General features: G+C 46.0%; 2 protein-coding genes across 2 annotated transcripts in view; both read left to right on the top strand.

Annotated features, from left to right (window-relative positions):
• Positions 1 to 11,052, top strand: part of srrm3 (serine/arginine repetitive matrix 3) — a 31,300-nt gene extending 20,248 nt beyond the window's left edge. Inside the window, exons 10-13 of the mRNA XM_070843317.1 lie at positions 7,438 to 7,733; positions 8,242 to 8,493; positions 8,574 to 8,699; positions 10,779 to 11,052. Coding sequence (XP_070699418.1) covers positions 7,438 to 7,733; positions 8,242 to 8,493; positions 8,574 to 8,699; positions 10,779 to 11,052 — 948 coding nt within the window. The remainder of the gene's footprint in view (positions 1 to 7,437; positions 7,734 to 8,241; positions 8,494 to 8,573; positions 8,700 to 10,778) is intronic.
• A 3,824-nt stretch (positions 11,053 to 14,876) lies between these two features.
• Positions 14,877 to 18,051, top strand: hspb1 (heat shock protein, alpha-crystallin-related, 1). Its single transcript, XM_070844135.1, has 3 exons — positions 14,877 to 15,342; positions 16,706 to 16,769; positions 17,377 to 18,051. Exons 1-3 carry the CDS (start codon positions 14,958 to 14,960, stop codon positions 17,531 to 17,533), a joined length of 606 nt encoding a protein of 201 aa, XP_070700236.1. The 5' UTR covers positions 14,877 to 14,957; the 3' UTR covers positions 17,534 to 18,051.
• The last annotated feature ends 6,446 nt before the right edge of the window (positions 18,052 to 24,497 follow it).

The following is a 24,497-nucleotide window of genomic DNA, read 5'->3' as shown; positions in this document are numbered from 1 at the left end:
AAATGAGTTTTTTCTTGCTCTTTTGTGTTGGTTGACATGAATTCTCATCTCCTTTGGTACTGAAACTTTTCTTTCCTCATTTTTTTAGTCTTTAGTTATGCATAGGTTGTAGGCCAGTTCTTACTGATATTATGACTTTTGACGTGTAGAGAGACACTCCTGTGCTGTGTAACACTCCTGCTGCTTTGTTTCTGGCTCTCTTTGACTCCTCTGCCATCTTGATTTTTTTGTTTGTTCTCGTTGAGGGAGGGAGGAAAGAGAGGAAAAGTTCTAGTGTGTCTGTTCAGCACACATCATCTGAGTCGAAACACAACATTAGCATACCACACCTCGGATGGAAATATGAGCCGCACTGGCACACACTGTTTCCAAATGAATGAGTGAAAAGATGTGTTGCTTCTTCCGAGCGGGCGCCTGCAAAGGCGTAAAAAAATAGAAAATAAAAAAATAAATAAAGTTGAGTCAGGAACAGGAATGACAACTTCAAACATTTGCTCCCCCGCTAAGGCCCCTGCCTGTGAAGAAATATCAAAGACATTTGTGTCCATCAGGCATGAGAACTTCTAAGTTTTACTGCAGATAAAGTCTTAATTAGCCAATGTTGAGTCAAGAGTCATGATCAGACGTCTCATGGCGCTTAAATGTGATATCTGCAATCTGTCCTTGGACTGACTAATCCAATTACCCAAGGCACCGTCTTGATCATGACAAAATATGTCTGGAGGTAGAAGCTGTTTGTGCTGGGCCGTATGGAAGATTTAAAATGCCAGATGCTAAATAAGAACAAACCAATATGCATTGTTATGCATTGACTGTGCCAGAATTAAATGAAAAAAATATGTAAAAAGGAAAATTGTGTAGCTTTTTGTCTTAAATAACTGAATTAATTGTTTTCCATTGTGGAGTGAATGTGACCGATGTCCGTGTTTAATTATGAGTTGATCAGATTGGACCAAACAAAAGAGGGCGTGGCCTACAGTGAGGCGCGGCCTCACCTTATTGGCAGTTTACGGTTAGATCAGAGGCAAGAGGACACATCTGTAAATATACCTCAGCTACATTCTGTGGCAACGTAAGCACAGTGTGAAGTCCTAGCACAGTACTAAGACCCTGCTGTGGTTGTGTGATGGGCGGGTTAGCTAGCGTTCAGTGTTATCCAGCAGAGAGCAGCATAGACCTGCAATAAGTAGAATCCATGCAGCACATGATTATCCTTTTAACATTATAGTGCTTTTAATTATTTATGACACAGGAAATACATATGACAAAGTGTGCTTTATATTACTGTGTTTCTATGTTTGATTTGTTTTTATTTAGGCATTTTAAATCTTCCATAGAGGCAAACTGTGTCCTCAAACTGTGCTGTGCCTTGACTTAACCCTTATCACGCCACATGGAGGACACCTGAAGTAAAATAAAGGGCTCACACCTTTGTTCCTAAGCTCCACGTGCTGTCCACACTAGGCTCCTGCAGCCTAAAGACTTCTAAATCATCTCTACCTGTTCAAATTGGATCTGCTCCTTGTTTCTTTCTGGCTCCTAACGTAAAAGACACAGTGATGAGTTTTAAATGACTTCCCACTATCAGGGAAACAACCTTGTTCTTTTGTACCGTAAACTGATCAGTAGAGCTACAGTAGGATGACAGCCAATCTGTCAGAGTCAAACAAAAGACACGACTTAGACCAAAGGGAACACTTGTGAAACGATAATCTTCCTTTGAATAATCATCCAAATGGGCTGCAAACACCCCGCACACACACACACTCACACTGACTCCAGAGAACTTTTGTCTACTATTTTCTACTCCAGCCTGCATGTGTCTTTGAGGTCTTATCTGGTCTCTCTCTCTCTCTCTCTCTCTCTCTCTCTCCCTCTCTGCTTATTTCATTCATTACTGTTTCTTTTTTCCTTATCAAGTTAAGTGGTATTTGCCCATGAATAAATGCCCAAATCTTTCTGTCTTGTTTACATAAAAAGCACTCAAATGCTTTGGAACTGGACCAAGTAGGTTAACTGGGTATGTGTAATAGTTTCTTCTTGTCAATACAGTTGTCTTTCTTCTCAAGCACATGCTCTGCTCAGTGATAGATCCTCTTCTCCTCCAGGCGTCCAGCAGCTCCTGCCAAACCACCAGGAGTTAAACACACGCTCCTCTACTGCTTTACTTTACCATGTCGATCTGCATGTTGCCCCTAGGTGGCAGTATCTCTCCTGTCCCCGACATTTGTTTGTAGTCTGTGTGCTCGGGCCAGTAGAGAATGGCGAGGGAGGTCTGTGTGGTCACGTCCTTTTGAGCCATTCAGTTGGGATGTAGTGAAAGAGGAGCTTTTAATTGTATCGGCTCACATTTCTAAGCAGCATCTTTGTAGAACTAGGCCATGTTGCCACCCTTGTTAATCTCTAAATATTTGTTTCATGAAAGTCCCCAAATTGAAATCTTTGCACAATGGGGTGGTTCTGTGTGACCGATCCTGGATCCAAGTGAAGTTTGATTTTACTGCAGCAGTTGTGTGGTTCAGCAAATGTTCTGTATAGCAGCTCTGGTTGTCTATCTGTCATCTCAGTTTGTGTTCCTGTAGTCGTCCTCTAGCCCCCGTTGGATCTGTCTCACCCACTGCGTGGGAGGCAGTCCTGGATGCTCCCAGAGAACAGCTCAGGAAAATGTCTGCAGGCTGCTCTCTATCAGAGGTTAAACAGCCGTACGCCTGCCTGACCAGCAGGTTAGTCCTTCCTCTGGAAAAACTGGAGCATGGAGTTAGAAAATGACTTCATCAAAGCGTGAATCTCACCCGTGTGCGGCTCCTCCGGGTTGGTTTCAGGGTGTCGATGGGGCTCCTCACTGCTCCTTGTGACCAGTGGGGGAAAACACCCCCTCCACTGAGGTTCCCTCCAGCTGTGGTCAGGGTGGGTGTTTACAGGAGACCCTCCACAGACTCAGCAGGCTCCTTTAAGTAGTTGAAGTGTTTGCTAACCAGCCCTGTGAGGTTAAAGGTGAAGAAAGGAAAGACAGTAACATCTGTGAATGATGTGTTTCTGTATTCTTTCACCTCTATTTACAATTTGAGTGTGAATATGAATATTCATGCAAACACAGCTTCTACTTAATCAGCTTCTAAACACCACAATGAAGAGCCTCCTCACTTTGTGTATTATATATATATATTATTATATTACAGTTAAATGAATACAGAACTTTTCTTCAGTTTCTTAAACTCATCAATCCATTTTATATGTAATTATAAATATTCTATTATATTTTATATGTAAATATGGTCAAAGTTTGTCAAACCTATAGTCAGTAATAGTTTGTGAACATGATGCTGACCCCCCTGGCGGTCAGGTGACCCCCACCTTGTTGGTCCGAGCGGTCTGCTGACAGGCTCTGATGACAAACCTTCCTGGACAAGCTGCTCTCACGCCACGTTTAGTCTTTTTCAAAGACGAGAGCTTCAAGGACGAGGGCCGTGGGGATAGTTTGGTAAATGTGTGTGCCCCCTCCGGTACAGAGCAGCCGACAGCCTCTTCCTGGAGCTGTTCCCTGGAGAGCATCCAGGCCCGTCGCCTCCACGGTGAAGGAGACAGTCCCAAAAGGGTCTAGTCGTCCTCTTGCTCATTATTAATGGATGTCTCCAAACACTTCAAACACAAACACGTGGACTCTCTCTTGAAAATAACTAGGACAACTCACACATTTATCAACATGATTGTTATGTTAAAGGGACCCAAGCCATTTTGAGTGTAAGCTCCCCGATGACGCAAACAGTTCGACCAGCAGATCTCACAGCTGCTGGAGGCTCTCCTGCGTTTATAGTCAGGAACAAATGTAGAAGAGCGCCTGGAAGGAAGCCGGGCCGCCGTCCACCACGTAGAGCGTAGAGAGGTGCTGCCACTGAAGAAGGCCCGGGCCAAAATGTGACTGGGGTCCCTTTCAAATGTGCTGACTCTCTAGTTGTCCGTCTTAGCGGTGACTGCCCCTCCAACACTCTTCTACCCCCTCTCCTCCCCCCTCTCCCACCTGTTCATCTGTGCCATGTGTGACTCACGTCTCACTCTTGTCGTCCTGGCGTTTTTCTTACCACATACCTTTCACATCTGCCAGCTCTGCATGCCCTCCTCCTCCTCCTCCTCCTCCTCCTCCTCCTCCTCCCTCCTCCTTTCATTTTAGCTACTCTACTCTACATGGATGTCCACTAATGTGACAATTAACTCTATCCGCTTACCTCTACCCCCCCCCTCTGTTTTGATACAAATATGGCTGCATTTGTACAAGCGAAAAAGACAAAGCAAATCATGTAGTGTGTAGATTCATCCTTTGTTTCTGATTTTGGTTTGATTTGAATTCCATCTGGATTCTTTTGATTTCTCTCCCCTCTATTTTCTTTTGACTTTTCGGTTTGTTTATTTCTCCTTAGTGTCTGGACAAAATATGTAGCTTTGATACTAAAAGAGGTCATTGTCTTTTTCCCATTTCGCTGCGGAGAACATTCCTTTCTCCTTTTTTCTTTTTTCTTTCTTTCCTTTTTTTTGTTGATATTGCATACGTGTCACTGATTGAAATGGAAGGTAGGTAATGCTTTGCCTACGCACGTGATCTTTATGCAGATGAGAATGTGACAAGCACCCTAGCCTGAGTGACGTAAATGTTTCTCTCTCTCTCTCTTTCTCTCTCTCTCTCTCTCTCTCTCTGTTATTTAACCAATGGTCTTTAACCAAATTAATTTAACTTCATCAATTATGATTTGACTCTTAAAAGATTGGATTACATAGAGCTCTGGTTTTTCTCTTTCCTCCTTAACTTCATCCTGAAGTCCAATATCCCGCTCTATCTTCCAGGTCCATTTCTTTCTCTTCTTTTGTTTTCTTTCTGTTTTGGTAGAATGCATTCCTGTCTGTCAGCATCTCTCTGTTTGTTGGTGAACTAGTACATTTGTCTTATGATTTCCACCATATTGATTTCCACGATTGTTTCTAACAACTGTCATAAGCACCAGTGCAGTGTGTGTTTTCTTATTGTATCGCTTAGTTGTCTTCTCTCCAGTGGAGAATAGCTCTTCTCTTTCTGCAAAGGACCAGTCGGTGCTTTTGTTGTATCTCAGATTACCAAGCAGTTCAGCCAGCACACGATAATGCATGCGGGAGAGCCAGCTGTATTTGGTTTACTACAAAGCGCCTTTTTGAGACTTACCCTCTTTTTATGACCTGCTTACAATGAGCAGTGTACAACTGTGCGACACAAGTTTCACTTCCCAACTTCCAGTGAATCACTTATCCAAGTTCTATTTTTGTTGAATGCTTGGAGTAGAGGTTTGGAATATATTTTGACTCACCCACCCTCTCCCATGCACAGTTTAGAGGATAAAGCTGGCATTACTCTGTTTTCCTTACAAATCCCTTGGAGGGATCTTAACCAGCAATGCATTGGTCCTTCAGCACTGCTGATTTCCCCAAATCAATGAATTCCTACTGTTAGACTTTAAAAACAAATATGTGGTTTTATTGTGAGGTACGTCTGAGTGTCACTGAAGGCTTCAAGCTAATGCTAATGCATGCTAACGTGCTCCAAATGACCAGGCTTATATGCTGATGTCTAGCAGGTACAACGTGTACAATGTTCACCGTCTTAGTTCAGCGTGTTACCAAGCTCATGTTTGCTCATCAGCACCAATGGCTACCTGGTGATGGCTCTACAAACCACCCAGTGGTTGTTACAATATGTCATAGTGCCATGCTAGCATGTCATTTCCCAAAGCATGTGGGGACACTTTTTTCTTTCTTTTTGGCAAATGTCACTCATAAAGGAGTAAACAGTGCAATGGTTGGGGGACTATTTTCAGCGGTGGATTAATACACATTTGGTGCTCTAGTGACTATTTGTAGCAGCAGGATAATCTACGTAGGTGTATATAAGATGAACGACACTCGTGCTAATGAATGATGTCACCTGAAACATGTGTAATTATGTTTGGACAGTGGAGCCCCATGGCACAGAAGAATAAGATGTATCAGGTCGTCATGGTAGGATCAATTCATTGTTGGTTTTATTGACAGGAAGAAGAGTGCAGAGTATTGCCAGCCTTATACTTTGATTTTGAAATCGGTTAGCTTCGAGGTCAATGAGTCTGATTATGACTGTAAAGGTAACTCCTCACTTTAGCCCTCCAGGATCCAGGATCCAATCACATTCTTATTGGTTCACAAGTTGGATGCGATTTCACTGACCTTTCACTAACCAAGTCATTGTTTTTCGGGGAGTTCTTACATCAGTCAGTCCTCCCCAAAATTGCCATAAAATGTGGTTAAACCCAAGTCGCTCTCCGTAAAAGCGTCACACTCACTGTTGTTATGCACTGCAGCAACAACTACCTGGAACTACATTACCAATACAGTTGGCTACTGTGATGAGTGTCCTGTATCAGGTAGTTGGAGGTAGTTGTCAGGCAGTGAAATAGCAGCTGCCCTGTGGTGGAGGCTACATGGAGAGAAGAATGGTAAAGAAAACACCTGTTACTTTGGTCAGCCAGCCGCTCTCTGCTGCGTAGGGAGGTGACTGGGCCCAGAGGATTCACTCTCTGTGTGAGGGGTTCCCTGCACATTGTGGTTTTCCTCTTTGCTTTTGAGTTCTTTTCCATTGATTTCCATGCATTGTCTCATGAGTCACTGGCAGGGAAGGGTTTTGTGTCTTTTTCTCTTGCATTTTGTGAATCTAATGATGCACTTATGTTGCCCCACTTTTCCCTTTTCTTCATACCTTACCTACTAAAGGAGGGAATACCACTTTATTGGTAAGTGGATGTTAACCAGAAGGGAGTTAAACAAGAGTAACCATAAAAAAAAAAAAAAAACAAAGAAAATGGGTCGCTGTTCACATCTCAGCAATTGTCTTCAGGAAAAAAAATCCAGAAAGAGAAAATTGAGTAGCAGACGATTTGTTTTCTGATTCGATTGATTCAATAATTGTGATCTTTATTTTGTTCCTTCCATTTCTGTGATGTTCCGTCAAGTTGTCTTCTCTTTCTGTTTTGTTTCATTTTTTCAACCATTACTAAAAAAAAAACTGAAGCAGTCCTCTTTTTCTACTCTACAAAATCTGTAGCTCTGTACTTTCTGCCTCTGCTCTTAAAATTATTTGGTTCACAGTTTTGTTTTCTTTTTTTCCCTCTCTTCCTCCTCCTCCTAGTTTTTTGTTTGTTTTTGCGATTATGATTTCTTCAACTCATTATGGTTTTGCATGCCAAGTATTGCATGCGCTGCACCATAGAGGACTATCTATAAGCCATATGGAGAAAACCTAGATCTTTTTCTTTTAGATGTTTACCTTCTTTTGGCAAGTACACCGTAGCGCTCAATCACCAACCCGGAAACACTCTAATGCTCCTTTTGTCCTTTTTTCTTTTTTTCCTTTTTTTTCCTTTGTTGGTCATCATTTCTCTACAGAAGCTCCGTCTGCTGACCGCTAGCTCTGCCAGCCTCCAGTCAACTCTGCTGAGAGAGCACAAGCTCCACAGCGCCCCCAGCAGGAGCCAAACGGGACAGATGTGCGCAGCAGGGGAGGCTGGGAGTGTGGATGGCAGGAACGCAGCTGTGGGGAGCTCCGTGAGCCAGGCGCCGGGGAGGAGAGGGAGCCAGAGGGGCCAGAATAAGAGCTCCCACTCCCCCGCGCACAGCAGCGACTCAGCCCGCTCCCAGCACAACCACGCTCACAGAGGCAGGAGCTCTCGGCACCAGAGAAAGTGAGAGCCGTTTCTCTCACTGCCTTCCACTCTGCTGTAGACATTAGATTAGATTAGATTAGATTAGATTAGATTAAACTTTACTGTCATTACACCTGTACAATACAAGGCAATGAAATGCAGTTTGGCATCTAACCAGAAGTGCAGAAATATATAAAGGGTATGTACAGAATATACAGAAGGGTGTTTACAGATGCTATATACAGATTAGTGCTATGAACATGTGTGCTAGTAACTACAGGTGTAAATATAAATATAATATACGGATTAGACTGAGAAAGGAATGTACATATAATCCAGGTGTATACAGGTAGAGGTGATATACATACTACCTAGATTTAAATACTGTATTTACAGAGAGGACAGTATGGTGATGTGTAGGGGCCGGGGGGTCAGTGGGGGGCAGAGTTCAGTAGGGAGACAGCTCTGGGGAAAAAGCTGTTCCTCAGTCTGCTGGTCCTGGTTTGATGCTTTGACCTTCGCTGTATCATTCTGCTAATTACCCCAGGACAAAAGGTGGCCACTCTTCCAAGCGTCACCACCGCTCAGGTCGGGGTCAGGCGCACCACCGGAGCCCGTCGGCATCTCCAGGACGCCACTCACACACTTCAGGCAGGAAGAAAGAGGAGTCTCGGAGCAAACCCAACCTCAGACAGCGCAGCAGCTCCTGGAGCAGCGGGCGCTCATCGTCACGCTCCGCCTCCAGAGACAGAGGCCCCAGCAAGGCCAAGTCACCTCACAACAGGCAGAACAACTCCAGGTGAAGCCTCGTTCTCCGTCACACCTTTCTCCCAGCTGACTCCGTGTTCTCTGTTTCTGACGGCGCTCTGTGTCTCGCAGAGAGAGGGACAGCCCGAACCGCTCTGACACCGACAGCCGAGCTCGCCGCCGCTCGCGCAGCTACTCGCCCATTCGCAAGAGGAGAAGAGATTCACCCAGCTTCATGGAGGCTCGCAGGATCACCAGGTACCACAGCTGTCCAGCACCATAAACCTATGATTAAGATTTCCATTCGGACTTATATGTCATCATAAATTACTGCGTGGACTTTTCCTTCAGCAGAGCTGCGGCTCTCAGTCTTTTGAATTTTATTCTCAGCTTTTATGCGTCTGGTATTAACAGCACTTAAACATGACACATTTTAATGGCTGTTACACAACGCAGTTAAAACATTCCTCATCCTTTTACAGCACTGCTCTGATGCTGGGGCAAAAGTCGGTCCTTTGTAGCTGCAAATTACAGAAATGACAAGCAAAAGCAGTAAAATGAAGGAATTCGTTCCCGCTCTAACTCACAACTGGAAATGTTAACAACAGTTGGATCAATTAAATCCTTTATGTGAAGCGAGAATGGAAAGCTGCCGGCACAGTTGGATGAGGTGTTTATAAGGGTGTAAGTCTGGTGGGACACCGTGAAGTCGGAGGTTCTCCAGCCAAAAGAGAAAATGACATTTCCTGTTATGTTTATTTTAATCTAGCTTGCAAATGATGTTGACTGTTCTGGATGTTTTTACACAGATCTCTGCGTTGCAATACAATAATCCTATAATCATGTTTACTTTCCCTGAGAGACATGACAGATTTCCATCTTTAGCACAGAGAGCAGGACTGTTCCTCACTGCCTCATCTTTGACTGATGGCCAAGACTAACACTGGAGGGTCTCTGCTGCCTGTAGAAGGCACCACGTTCCAACAGCACCACAGACTGCAGCCTTAGAAATGATTAGAACGTCTGTAAAGCAGTTTGAATGAAAACTGAACATGGTGACCTTCATGAAGGGAGGATTTACTCGACTGTCGTACTCGTCTCCAGTTTCTTTTTGAACTCCTCTCCATTGATTTATTTAGTAGTTTGATTTCTTTATTTATTGATAAACTTCATTATTTATTGGTCCATTAAATATGAATCGTTGACTTGAGTAGTAACCATTTAGTAGACGTGTGTCCTCGTCTGCTGATGAAAACACTATTAGCCAACACATCAGCGGAGCTTTTTACAAACGTATCATTCCGTCCTTTTAATCTTCTCCTGCAGAAGCGTCCTTGAAGCTTGTTGCTCTTGCAGCGTAGTTCAAAGTTAGTTATTAAAACATGTCTGCTTTAAATAGACTTGGGTGAAATGTGTGTGCCTTGTCGTCTTTCACTCCAGTCCTAAAGGTCCTGATGCCAAGACAACGGGATGCTGCTGAAGTGAGCTGCTGCAGGCTAGTTACCCTGGTAACAGTTGCCGTGCAGCGAGATCCGGCTAGTCTGACTCCCGGAGCTCGGCCGAACAGCAAACCATCAGTGGTCCCCAGAGTAAACCTGGCCTCCTCCGGTTTTTCCTCTATCCTCTCTCTGCTCTTTCATCTCCTTCCACACAAAGAAAAGTCACTCACCAACTCTGAAGCCACACCCCGCTGCGCTGAAGCACTAATGTTGTAACACAGGCACCCGGAGAGTAAAATGCTATCAAGGTTGATTTAAGTGGATATCCTTCTATTCCCGTGGCGGATATACTGTAGGAGACAAAAGCTAAGGCTGAGTTATCTTCAACAACAAGGTGAAACACACCTTGTAGCAGCAGGGATATCTTGATAGCGTTTATCTCTCCTCGCACTGTTGACTGCTGATTTTCTGGGTGTTGGCCTCCACTGAGAAGGAGAGGCTCTTCTGGGAGCTAACCACTAATTACCTTACAGGAAGCACTTCCAGGGTGGCCATTAACAAGGCAATCTGAGCTTAAGCTTAAACTAACAACATGCATTTCTCTGCTGTGTGTGTGTGTGTGCTGTGTGTGTGTGTGTGTGTGTGTGTGTGTGTGTGTGTGTGTGTGTGTGTGTGTGTGTGAGCAGCTTGGACTCCTTTTTAACCCACTTAGCTGCTCTCTTTCAGATCCTGCACTGATCACACGTCTTCTGTAACCTAACATTGATGATTCACTCTCAGCCAACCCAATCTTGTCCTAACACATCGTGTGTGTCAGAGAAACGCCCGGCCACGACACTAACTCGTCATCTCAGTGTGATGTTAGCTCTTAACGCTCCACCCTCTCTCCTCCCCCCAGTGCTCGGAAGCGGCCCATCCCGTACTACCGGCCCAGTCCCTCCTCGTCCAGCTACGACAGCAGCCCGTCCCGGCCCAGCCGCAGCCGCAGCTACAGCAGCTACAGCCGCAGCAGAAGCCACAGCCGGAGCCACAACCGGAGCCACAGCAGGAGCCGGAGCCGGAGCCGGAGCTGGAGCCGCAGCCAGAGCCGGAGCTGGAGCCGCAGCAGGAGCCGCTCGCGCAGTCACCACAGCTACTACAGCCGCAGCAGCTACGACAGCCCCGGCTTCTGAGCGCCGCCAGGACAAACAGAGGAGAAGTCCTGTTAGATTTACTGCGCCCCGCTCCAGTCATGATGTATCTTTAACAAGCCCTCCGCAGTGGCCGCAGCGCTGTACAGTCCAGGGCCCTCAACCCTGGACCATTATCCCTGTCTAACACAGAGCCCGGATCAAAGAGGAGAAATGGATTTAGCACATTACTATGAAATTGGCTGTCACTGTTCAGTATATCTTCACACATACAAGGTATTAAAGGAAATGGGTTACCACACGTCAAAAATGAATTTGGTAGAGCCCAAAGAACAAATCTCGCTGTATGTTAGCACTTTCCTTCTCTTCTTCCACAAGGCAACCAAAAATGAATTCACTAAAAGCTATATACTATATACATGCATATATATATGTGTATATATATATATACATCCTAACCATAGGAGCTGAGTAGGAGACAAAAAGAGGACGACACATCAGCGGCTTACTGTACATTCAGAGACTTTTTTCCTTCCCTCATCATGTGCTCATCTCCCCACGGACTTCCACTTCATCGAAGCACAGAGATCAACAGACGTGAGAACAAAAGAGGAGGCAAAGCAGAAAAGGAACTTTTTTTATCAAACAAACGGTATTGTATAGGTTTGTCTGTATAGATGTAAACTCTCTTAAGTTCTGGCTTTGTAAACTATGCACTGTATATTCCATCTAGTTTGAGGAGGCTTGTTTAGCATGATGCATCGGGAGAGACTCGCTCGCTGCTCGAAGGATGGTACCTGCATCTGTTCTCCCCTCTGACACACACGGTCCGTCATAGCAGGGGGGGGGTAAACTATGTATTATGTACTTCTACTCTTTTCCCTGTTTAAATTATTATGTTGAATCTGCTAACCATGACTTAATGTGTGTGTGTGTGTGTGTGTGTGTGTGTGTGTGTGTGTGTGTGTGTGTGTGTGTGTGTGTGTACTGCCCCTCCTGTACAGGAAAACTGTCTGCAAAAAGTCTCCATGCACACTTTTGCTTTGACCACAGCTATTTATAATTCTACTGTATTTATGAGTTTATTTATTGGGTTATTTATTATTTAATGTATTAAATGCAATGAGCTGTAAAGCAGTCGGGTCATGCTTTGAAGATGACACTGCTGCAAATGAATTCCCATCTGGAGAAGAGCTGTGTGTGTCCACGTCTGACACAGAATGGGTCTCTTATTGTGTACTGTCGCTGTCAGATTAGCGTGCAGGGTGAACATTTGCGGCCGTGCGTTGAACATGCTCTGATTTTAGCCAGTGGGACTGAGTCTTCGCCCCCACACTTACTCCCACCACTGCCCCCGGCCCATTGTGATGGTTCGCCCGTACTGAGGAGCGAGGGATCAGTCAGGAACAGAACCACCACATGTCCTCACGTAGAGAACAGAGTCCTTATTCCTGCTGTGTGTCTGCAGCCACCACACACTCTGATCTCGTGTAATGGGCCGTGCGGCTTCAGCGGTACGGCAAACAAACTGGCGATACAATCAGGGATCACCCTAAGTCTTCCTTACCCCCCCATCCTGTCACTAGCAGTGTTGCATCCCCAGTGTAACCTAACCCGACTATGATACCCTGCAAACCTGTTCATTTATTCCACGTATGGCATCGCCCCTTTGGTTCTACAGGTCATTCTTTGTAGTGTACAAGTCATTATACCTGACAATAAACAGAAACAAATGGGGAATACTTGGACCGTCCTGCTCTTCTTTTGCTTTCTAATTTCAGGTGCAGTGACACGTCATGGGAGCGTGGTGCATGTATTTCCCTACAGATGGCACTAATGAGAGCCCCCAGCACCTCTCACTCATGACTGAACAGCAGCTAAGCTACTGTGGAAGCTCATGCAGCAGCATAACGGGCCACAGCTCCCTCACACACTTGTTCTTGCTGTCCATCAGTGTGTGTGTGTGCACTTAGAGAACGGCTGTAACGTGGCTCAGGGGGCTGTGGGTGCACTAGGTGGAAGATAAATACAGTCACACCACTGTTGGACTTCCTGACCAACAGACCTTTTCTCAGCAGACGTTTTCACTTGTCAAAGCAGGAAAAGCACGAGCAGGGTTAAAGACCTAAAGGATGGCTGAGTTCCATTCAGGTGAGCTAGTTTGTGGCTCTGCCATTGTGCACCCTCACTGGGACACTGGATGGGACGGAGCCATTGGTAATGTTCTCATTTACATTTTAAAGAGGGTCCATTACTGACTGCTGAAGGTGAAGGTGAGGGGAGGGGAGGGTCCAGCAGTAGAAGAAGAGAGCAGGTCCCCGGGCACAGCTAACGTTCTGCACACGGTATAACCCAGAGTGAAAGGTCCAGCCTGACAGATGAGCTCGTAGCAGGTGATTCTGTGTTTCTTAGCGACTGTTCCCTTCATCCTGAGCTGGAATGAGTTCAAAACTAACACTGAAAAATGTTTCTTTATATGTTTTAAAGGCAGGAGTTTAGTCACCAAACCTGCACAGTGGCACTAACAACACCAGAGAGCTTTGGATAGATTACATTAGATTCTGTCTCACGTGGTTTTACACAGTGTGGAATGCTTTTTATTTCACACCTAACACCTCAAGAAAAAATACAAAATGGCAACAAAAAAAAGTCTAAAGCAGAGAAGTGTGGATATTTAGAAAGGTGTTACAATAACTGCAAACAGAAGTGATCCTCTTCACATGAGGGGACCCTGCTGCCTTCCTGTTGGCCTGCTCAGGCCCCAGACGTGAGGTCTCCTCCTACCAGAAGATGTTGACCAAGGGGGATGTAATCATTGACGAGAAACTGAGACTATCAAAAGTGGCAGCAAGATCGTTGTACTCAGATGAGGCACTGTAGTGCAGCTCTGTGGGTTTTGATTTTGAGGTGATTTTTTTCGATTGAAATTCTTTTCGTTAGTTCATTCTGAATTCTTGATGTTTGCTTGATTCTTCAGAGATGTTGTTCAGTTGTGTTCAGAAGTAAACTGTTATAGTGCAGGAAACTAAAGTGGGGGGGGTGACAGGGTGCGACGCTGGAGCAAACAGAACATCTCACAAGAGGCTGGTAGGAACACATCTGTGACGTACAAATAAAGACACAGTGACAGTCTGTCAGGCTGTCAGTGGCTGTGAGTAACCACAGCTTATTAATTCACCGCTTGTGGCGTTAATATCATGACTGCACTGACACTGATCTGATAACAGCCAACTGTGAAGCTGGATGTGAGCAGAATACTGTGGATTATGTGTCGACCAAACAGTCTCCTCAGCTCCCGAAGTGACACTGCTGACATGAGGATCAATCTTCAAATGTGTGTGTGTGTGTGTGTGTGTGTGTGTGTGTGTGTGTGTGTGTGTGTGTGTGTGTGTGTGTGTGTGCAATCTTCATTTACATCCATGACATCACTGACATTCCACTGTGTATTTAATAAGAGGCCGATGATAATGTGCTGTACATCACACCACGGCCTATACAGAGACACATTAGACATGACATGTTAGTCTCATCTAAGTTTTTATGTGCTCAGCAGGTCCAGTTCACTTCCCAGCAGCCTCCCAGATTCTTCTGGCTCTTTGGGACGTCCAGACAGGGGAGGGGGTGGGGGAGGGACACATGACGGGAGGCAGGCAGGTTTAACAGTGCACTGGGCAGCTGCTGCGAGGGAGGGCCTTCCTGTTGGATTCCATTCCAGTGCTATGTCTGCCACAAATAGATAGTCTAGTACTTTCCACAAACATGCAGGGGGAGTGAGCTTGGGGGGCTTGAGTCAGGGGGGAGGGCTCGTCCGACAGGGGTGGTGTCAGTGAGTATAAAAGTGCTCAGCTGAGAGGCAGAGAGCACTTTGGAAAACATTTTCCTACAGAGGCCTACAGGTTCTGCTTCTGCGACCAGCGACAGCCCTCCTCCGCCTGAACACAGCAGCCATGACTGAGAGGCGTATTCCTTTCACCCTCCTGCGCAGCCCGAGCTGGGACCCATTCCGTGACTGGCACAGCCGCATTTTCGACCAGTCCTTTGGCATGCCGGCCCTGCCCGAGGACTTCTCCACATTCCCCAGCACCCACTGGCAGGGGTACCTGCGGCCCCCCGTCCTGGCCCCGGAGATGAGCGCCATGATGCCTCACGCTCCCATGATGTACCCAAGCGGCATGATGGCCCAGCAGGCTCGTGCTCTGACCCGCCAGATGAGCAGCGGCGTGTCAGAGATCAAGCAGACCCAAGATAACTGGAAGGTGTCCCTGGATGTCAATCACTTCTCCCCTGAGGAGCTGGTGGTGAAGACCAAGGACGGTGTGGTGGAAATCACTGGTGAGCACTCACTCCCCCCTCACTGACCCCCTGTCTGCACTCTACTGCATGGTGTTTTCATAACCTCATCGAATAAAAGCCTGAGGCGTTGAAGGTCAAATCCTGTCTCTAACAGCTAAAATGTGCAGGCCGGATGCAGGTGGACATCAGGGTGTTCCTCTCTTCTCTGTACATGAGAAACAGCTACCAGACTAAAAGGCAGCAAACCTTTTTGCTGGGTCAAGCACATGCAGATGCATTGCTGCAGAGTTACATAATATCTTGAGACAATATGTGTTCCAGTACACTGGAGGGCGGGGGCTTTTGGCTGCCCGCCTGCCTGCCAGATTCAAAACAACACACAGTAAACACGTGGGAGTCGACTTGTGCAGCAGCTCACAGGCGAACACGGCGCCGGAGTCACTTCTCCCCATGAAATGTTTTCATTTCCCCTCCGTGCTTACTGAGGACCAAAGCAAAATGTGCTAACCTGACGCAATGTGCGTGGCATGGATCATGACATAGCTTAGTTCTCTGGGGCCTTAAGCTCCCTTTTCTCTGAGTTGGGCTCAGCCCGGCTGTCTGTCTGCCATTTCACAAAGAATCCCGCTCTGAGAGTCGGGGGTTTAACTGTGACTCATCCGCAGTGCCTGCTACTTTAAAAGGGCTGCTGGATGGAGTCCAGGTCCCGTGTTCAGGGCCTGACTTTGGCCGATATCTCACTGCTGAGAGATGCACATGGTGAGGAACACCGGAGATAAACCAAGCACAGGAGTCTGTCCCAGGAGAATTTGCCACCTCGTGTATCTTATACGTGAAGAGGTGACGGGTGATGATATCATCGGCTTTAGTGAAGAGGTTTGTGCACATCCCTCTTTATGCATCCGCCCTCTCATCAGAGCTAATGACTACTGAAAGTTGGAAACGCCGCCTGCTTGGCTCAGACACACTCACACCGGCAGTGTCGCCCTGCTGAAAAGGGGACAGCTCCCTGAGGACAGCAGCCTTTGTCAACCCGTTGTCATAACAAACATATTACTGCATGTAGTGCCCCAGTGTTGGGACGGCCTTCTATGGCTGGTGTGGCTTCATGGGTCGGAGCTCTACAGGATAAGAATACCCTCTGAAGTCAAAAACAAAGCAGCACGGTCGTTGTATTCTCTAGTGTAGCACCAGATAGATGATCGTGCCGTGATGTTCTTTGAGTCAGTTGAGAGGACTGATGCCACAGGAGGGGGGGTGTCTCTATCAGTGCTGTATCCCTGACCAACACTGCATTTGTTCTAATATCTAATATTTGTTTTACACACACACACAAGATGTCTGCTTGCAGAATCAGTGCACCATAACACCTTCTTGAATACGAATACGTCTGTGTCCTCAGGTAAGCACGAGGAGAGGAAGGACGAGCACGGCTTCGTGTCCAGATGCTTCACCAGGAAATACACGTAAGTAGCTCAGTGTTTTAAAGGCCATGAATGAACAAAGAACACGCTTGTAGAATAGGATCTTCCCTCAGTGAGAGTTCTGTTCTTCTTCATCAGTTTTTAGAGGTGTGTTGTCTACTTGATGAGAGGAAGCTACAGCTCATGCAATATGTCAACAGCTCACTTCAATACCAACAGATTTCTTATTAAAATCGTCCTGTCGTGGCTGTTTGATGGCGGCTTTGCAGTGAATTTTCATGGAGGAAATGCATTTCTCAGGCTGGGTTTGGATTCCTGTGATTCACCTAATGTGGCTTTGCTGCTGTGAGGCTCTTTAGTTTTGGGCTGGGCCGGCCTGTAGAGGGCTGGCTGCTGCTGATAGCTGAATTTCATGCTCTGAAAAGCAGCAGCAGCAGCCTCCACCCCCTAGTGTTCATCCCTCCGCTGTGTGAGTCAGTAGCTTCATAGGGCTCTGCTGCCATCCAGGGGCCAAAGCTGAGCTGCTCTTGGATCTGCTTTTACTCAGCGAGGGTGACTCAGGCATTACTGTCTTTGTTTGAATAAGGTGATGAATGCTGGATTGGTTTCTTAGACTTACAACCTAATTGTGTTCTATTGTCCTCTGCAGCCTCCCCCCCACAGCTAACGTGGAGAAGGTGACCTCTTCCCTGTCTCCAGAGGGGTTTCTGACCGTGGAGGCCCCTTTGATTGTACCGGCCATCGAGTCCTCAGAGACCACGATACCTGTCACCGTGGACAGGAAAGGTGACGTGATGAAGAAGTAGGAAGAAAAGGAGCAAAGCAGAACACAGACGGGATTTCAAATAAGCACTTTATTCCTCCAACATGCTTCTAGAAAGGCGGGAAGCAGCTTATCACTCACGCCGGAGAGAGAGAGACGAGCGAGGGATTGCCCTCGCTCGTCTCTCTCCTCTCCGTCTCTGGTAATGAGCCCACCCCAGCTGAGTGCACTGTGTAAACACATCTGCACCAGTGCCATATGCCCGCTCTTCCTGCTGTAATTACACTCTTCATCTGAATGTGGGGAATCTCAGCTTAGCCCTGCTCACGGCTTTCTGTCTCACCTACACACACACTGACACCTTTCTCATGTCTGTTGAGTGCAGCCCCTTCATGACACACTAAAGCGATAGCACTGGTCTTGTGAATTAAAGTGCAGAACGATGCCTGGTTGGGATCACACTGTGGTCTCTCTGGACTGGAAACAGACCGGTCTCACCTCCAGTGGCCTTTGGAAACAAACTATTAGGTCATGCAAGCGTGAAATAAAGAGCAAACAACACATCGAGTCTCTTCTTTTTCATGTTTGGAGCTGGTTATTTGCTGGTGACGTGGCATCGGAGGGCGTCCTGACGCAGCTACTTTGAGCCGTAGGTGTGGTAATAATCAGTGATGTGTTTCAGAGCAGCGACCCCATCACTGTAACATCAACACTAACAGTGAGTTCATTATATTCACAACAGCTATTTCACACAATCCAGGTTTTTATGAATGACTTCTTGACTGACGTTGCACCAGTGTAGAGGATGATGACCCCTGACCCACGGTCTGGGTCTGTACCTGCTGTACTTCATGAAGCAGACAAAAAAGTGATGAAGCAGCTGATATATGAGGTGGGGGCCACTCCTGCTGCGTATCTGCACTGAAATGTGTCGTAATGGCCAAAATTGCATAATTCCACCATACAGAACGTCTCTGCATGAATTATTCATGCCCACATAGATACATAATTGATGGAGACTTGCTGTCTACTCTTGACTGAGCAAGGTCATTTCAAACAATCGCACCAGGCGTGGATGCTGCTACCACTTTTTCAGCTCCATCATATGAGCCTCCATGTGGATCACATTTGCAGTTTTATGTCTTAACAGCTATTTGATGGATCGCCATGACATTTGGTACAAAGATGCTCGGTCCTCAGAGGATTAACCCTACTGGCTGCGACCATGTACCATGCTACAGATATTCAAGATCCCAGGAGGGTGAATTCCAATAGCTCGGTGATCCTCTAACCTTTATTTAGCGCCATCATCAGGTCAGAACTCCACCATACAAAATCAACAGTACCCGCAGACCGTCGTCTGTCTGGTGATACCTGGCTAATGTTAGCATGCTAGCCAAGAGAGAGAAGTCTTTGCGTCATTTCATCTAGTAAATTGCTCATTTTACTTGATGAAATGATGCAATTAATTCAGCCGTCAAAACTGAGTATGAAAGGTCACGCGGCAGTAATGTGAGTGGTGCAGCTGTAAAGCACAGTGTCTAGTGTTTAGTGTGCGTCCACCCTGAGGCCCACTGACACTCTGCAGGAGCTCTGCTCTTCATCATGACGTCCTGACAACAGTTATGTAACTCAGCACAGATCCACTTCCTCTCATTAGATATTCATGGGATTTATCAGTCTCTCATGTGAACAGTGAAAGCACCCTTTAAAACGTGCCACTGTCACCCCCCACCACCCCCATCCCTTCAGCCCCACCCTGACCCCTCCCTGTCCTGCTCCTGCATTGCTCTCTGCCCCTGTCTCCTGCCCCCACTCTCTCCTCCCAGACCGTGTACTGTCCTTCATCTCCCCAGGCCTGAAATCCTCCAGCTGTCCACCAGATGCCCCCAGACTTCCCGTCCTCTCCCCATCACCTGTAGCCTCACCCATCCACCCCCCCCCCCCCACCTCCTCACCTGCATCTCGTTCCCTCATCAGTGGCTCCCAGTAGCATGTGCTGTGCTCTGAGCTCTGTTCCTGTTTGGAGCCTCTCTCTGTTGGCTCTGCCTTCCCACTTGTGACCCTTGCCTGCTTTGTGACTCCACTCTCATCAGTTAAATCATTGAACAGCTCCAGCTCTGCCCTCAGTCTTCTGCGTAGGACCCCCCCCCCCCTGCTCGGATCAGTGATGACAGCCGTGGGGTAAGTTATTGGTCTCATCAACAGGGAAACACTGTTTTTTAAAAAAGGTGGTGAGGATGAGCATGAGGAGCCCTGATACCGGTGGATGGAGGCCCGGGGCAGCTTCTGGAAACTGCGTCACCAAACCATATCAGCTGTGTTGCTGATCAATACACTGTGCAGCTGCATGTATGAAGCTAATGCTACGTGAGTTTGTGTTAATGCTCGACACCCTCCAGTTCCTCACCAGTCAGTTATGGGATGAAATGAAAGATGTAGCAGCACAGCTGGTGGTGCTCTGACTGGCTCTTTTTTTTTTTTTTCTTCCTCCCTGTCAACTTCCAGTCATTCACGTTGCGTGCCAGCTCACTAATGCACATACTAACACCACTCTTGACTCCAAAGCTGCAGGGGAGATCTATTTATAGAGCGCTCTGCTATGCACTGAGCCCTCAGTATGTTGTATAGTTACACAGGATAGATGGTCTGATGCCCCCCCTCCGACCTGTAGGGACTAATGGGCTGCTTATCAGTGTGTAGAAGGAAGAAAGATCCAGTGTGTAAGAATGTGTTTGAGTGACTTAAACATCTGCCAGAACAGATGTCCATTGGCTGCACATCACGTTCAGTATGTGTGCGTCTGCACTGCCACATGTGTTCACTACATGCATCTCCACAGTGAGCTCTGCCATTCATGGAAGCAGAGGCAGCGCTCGAAACCACTTAGCATTTCAACTTCTCCTCTTCCATGAGTCACCGTTCCCTTCCAGTTTAATGCAGGCCTAAATTATTCATGCCAGTCCCCATCAGTCCAGGAGCCATCCAGTCCTTAAAGCAGGGAAGTGCCTCGTGTGAAGCGCTGTTTGCTACCAGGCTGCTGATTGGTCTCCTCTCAGATCTCTACATGCTCCCTGCACTCAGGCTGGCAGGCTGAAGAGGTGCTCAAGTGGTCTTGAAGTGTAGTGGGGACGGGTGGTTAAAGGAAGAGATTCCACAGATGTTGGATTTCTCATTAAGTGACTCATTAAGGTTTGCTGTCATGTATAGTGGTCGTTCTGTGTGTCCAGGCAGCAGAACTATGTTTCATCTAAAGGATGCTTCTGTCCGCAACATAAATCTAACAGTCTGCTTGAAACACAATGACATAGTTTGATTTTACAGGCCTTTTTCACAGCAGACATCTTGTCGCGGTGGTAAAAGCACCAGTGTTACTAATAACATTAATGAAGCGTCAGAGCCAGTGAGCACAGTGAGCACAGTGTCAGGACTGAGGCAGCCGCCGTCACACTCTGGTTACACCTGTAGTTTCCTTATTATGACTTTATAAAGTCTCCTGTTCAGAGGGCGCACAGTTTCCACTTGTTAGGACTAAACTCTTCACATACGGTGTAAAAGAGGATGATGCTGGGATTATTAGTGTCCACTTTGCTGTGACAAAGTCAGGATTTTCTTGTGTTTTCTCATTTACTGGCATTTTAAGAGGACCTTTTAAATGTTCGAGCCAGCTCTGTTTACATAATCATCATGATAAAAAGTAAAATCTCTGCAGGACTCTGAATATCTCACGTGCACAGATTTTCTGCCAATGTTTTGTGCTGAAATGGGTGTTTGACAGATTAAGAATATTAGATAAATTATATTAAAGCTGCATTTGGGGATCACAGTCAGATTCACACGTCAAAACCAGCAGACTCAGAGACAGTTTCTTCCCCCAGGCCGTCACCCTGATGAACTCTCACTAACCTCAGTCTCAGGATCCACTGTAAATAGTCCCCCCAACCCCCCCCCTCCCCCCCCAGCACATTTGCAACTTTTGCACTACTTTCTTGCACTACAGTTCTGCACTACATCTACCTCCACCTCCATTGTATATACCGTTGACAAAGAGTTCTATATTGTTTATTACTGTACACAGAGAGTCAAGTTTCACCAAGTCAAATTCCTTGTTTGCCTGCTCAAACGTGGTCAATACAGTTGATTTGATTTCTTGGACTGGAATCGGTCTGCTAACTAAATCAAGAGCCTGCCTTGTGCTACATACAGTACATGTCAACTCTCAGCAATCAGAGGTCTTGGCAAAGTCCTACTTTTTATAATTCAGCAGGTATTTTTCTAATCCTGTAATTGGCACTACAAGAATGCTTCGGTCCAATACGCTGTTCTATGGATGAGGCCTGCCGGTAGGACGTTACTGCAGGAGGAATAACACTGAAGAGTGGAGATCAGAGCGCGTTCGACTCCAGGGTTTGGTAGCAATAAATTATTCCCATGATTCATTTCACTACGGCACAACACAAATCCCTCGTCCCAGTTCTTGATGTGCATTAGCGAGGCGTAGTCCACTTTAAATTTCACCAGCTGTAAAAGCATTTTATCGTGTATGAAACAAAAGTGCGATAAACCTCCCATAAATCTGGTCTTAAATGCTAACCGTCCCTTTAATGACATTAACGCTCCAAATCTAATGGGCACCTTTGAAGCAGACTAATGCTGCGTCTAACTGGGCCACCGCACGCTCATGAAACATTCACACGTTTCTTATCATAAAAGATGAACTAGATCTGCAGAAGGTCTCACATCTTCAGTGTGGACCAAAAGCCTATGAGGAGAGCAGGTGGCGTCTTTTTTTTTTTCCCCTTTCTCTTTCTCCTTAGCAACAGCTCAGGATTGGCTGATGACAACACCTTAGACCGGCGGGTTTGTCCAATTGTGTGCGAGGGTGTTGATTGTCTTTCAGCCAATTAGCTCTCACCAGCTGTTCACTGATTAGTTCTGCCTCAGTGATTGAAGATGGTAATTAGTCCAGTTGTAGCTCCTGATTGACACGAAGTCCCAGCGCTTCAGCACAGTCATCCCTGGTTAGAAGAAACGTGTTCATCTTCTTTATTTCAGCTGACTTACCTGCTCTCAGGCTCCAGGATGATGCTCGCAGTCTTTGCCCCGTCAGTATTTCATAAATAATGCAGACGCCTGATGGACCGACTCATTAACGCTGCTCAGATGATTTGTTCCAGCTTGACATCACTGATCCCACAGTAATCAAGACGTTGACTGTTGTCAGATAATGACTGGAAAGTCTCTTCCCTTTTATACTGACTGTTATGCAGCACACACCAAGGCAAACTCCCCAGTCCTATAAACCAGTTTGATTTATTCTTGATCATCTTCTTGTGATACCTTTCCATCAAATTACTTTTAGATACTTTCGTTTGCCTATCTTGAGCTTTGTCCCCCCAGTGTTCACTGTGCAGGTACCGTCCTCCATCTTTAGTGGCTGTTCTGAATCCAGACAAGCAGTGAACAACAGAATGCATCAAGAAAGGAATGGTTTCATCTGGAAAAGAGCATTAAGCAAATGTAAAATGGAGGAAACGGAGCATTATCACAGAATAAAACCTGTTTTTAAGGAGTCGACACACATGCAGAGGAGTCATGTGTCTTATGAATCCTAACGCTCAAGCTGCTTCTTGCATGCTGCATTTTTATTTTTTTTTCTTTGTAAGGAAGTCTTGAACTTCAACACACACATGGGCATTAGCTTCACATGACCTGGAGCCATGTAACGCTACAAGAGGTCAGTAAGCTGCACGTATGAATAACAATTTGACCCAAAGTCAAACCTGTTTAGCTCTCTGGGATCTCACGCGCTCCACATGTATTGATGTAGGATTTTGTGCAAACATCCGTCCACTACGACCCTTACATCTCTGAGTTAAAAGAACTTTTGGGGAGTCTCTAACTGACGCTCAGATGTCCCAACCAGGACGGTGAAGCATGTTGAATAAATGTGACGTAGTTCACCCACCTTACCAACCTCCCTTCTTGTGGCGTCCCAACATGCCCTTCTTATTCTTGTGCAGTATAACAAGTGTAATCTGTTCCCTCTGAGAGGAACCATCCTGTATAATGAACTCTCTTCCTTCTGACGCTCTCAGTACATTTGCTGATGATACTTCTGTACTTTGAATGCAGGACAAAACCCAGAGTTATAACAGTCATTACAAACTTACTAGTGGACGTGTGTGAACGGAGGAGGTTCCTCGCAGTCAGTCGGTCAGTCATGAAGAAGGTTCTACTGGGCACACTGTAGCTGAGTAGTTTGCTGATGAGAATCCTTTCATGGTCCTAAGATCGGCCTTTTATTTGACTCTGCTCAGTTGTTGTTGTATGTGTGTTGTACACCAAATGCACTTTGCTTGCCAGTGGACTGACACATGCACAAACACCAGAAGCTGTAAAGCGCCGGGATGCTGCGGAGCTCCCACCGTCACCACACTCACTGCTACTGTCAGAGATCACAAGCCAATATGTTTGTTTGGTTTTGTCACCTTCTACCAAGAACTGCATGTCACCATAGCGATGTCCGTAACAGATCAATTTATTGTTAACAATCACTGTTTTGGTATAGCGTACTTCAGCAAATGGAGTAAAGAAAACACAGATTAAAATAAAGTCTAGCTAACAATTGCAATAAAAAGAAATAAATAGAAAATAATCCGATTAAGGTCTAGTAATTCCATGTTCATATGAATACATAACATCTACAGTATAAGTTAATAAATTGAAGCTACTGTATAAATACATCACCAGCATGCACAATATTGTATTATGGAGAATATTGGAGCAGTTATCATCTTACACTGAAGAAACAGTATAATAGGCAGGTGCATTTCTTGACCAAGAAGAAACTGAAGACAAAGTAAATCCACAAACCTCAAATCTGCTTGTAGAGCTTCCACTGAACATTGCATGTGTTCTGTCCACAAATTACACTTAGTTCACTAATCAAGTCTGTGGTTCCAGGTGCCGTTTGAGAGATCCTACTGATTATGAAGATAGCATAA

Source organism: Pempheris klunzingeri, chromosome 14, assembly GCF_042242105.1.
Source record: "Pempheris klunzingeri isolate RE-2024b chromosome 14, fPemKlu1.hap1, whole genome shotgun sequence".
Lineage (NCBI taxonomy): Eukaryota > Metazoa > Chordata > Actinopteri > Acropomatiformes > Pempheridae > Pempheris > Pempheris klunzingeri.
The sequence above is the reverse complement of the archived record's forward strand: the minus strand, read 5'-3'. Positions and strand labels throughout refer to the sequence as shown.

Coding starts and splice junctions, on each gene's coding strand:
- hspb1 (XM_070844135.1), top strand. CDS start 14,958: ATGACTGAGAGGCGTATTCCTTTCACCCTCCTGCGCAGCCCGAGCTGG. Junction 15,343..16,705: donor CGGTGTGGTGGAAATCACTG/GTGAGCACTCAC, acceptor CTGTGTCCTCAG/GTAAGCACGAGGAGAGGAAG. Junction 16,770..17,376: donor TGCTTCACCAGGAAATACAC/GTAAGTAGCTCA, acceptor TGTCCTCTGCAG/CCTCCCCCCCACAGCTAACG.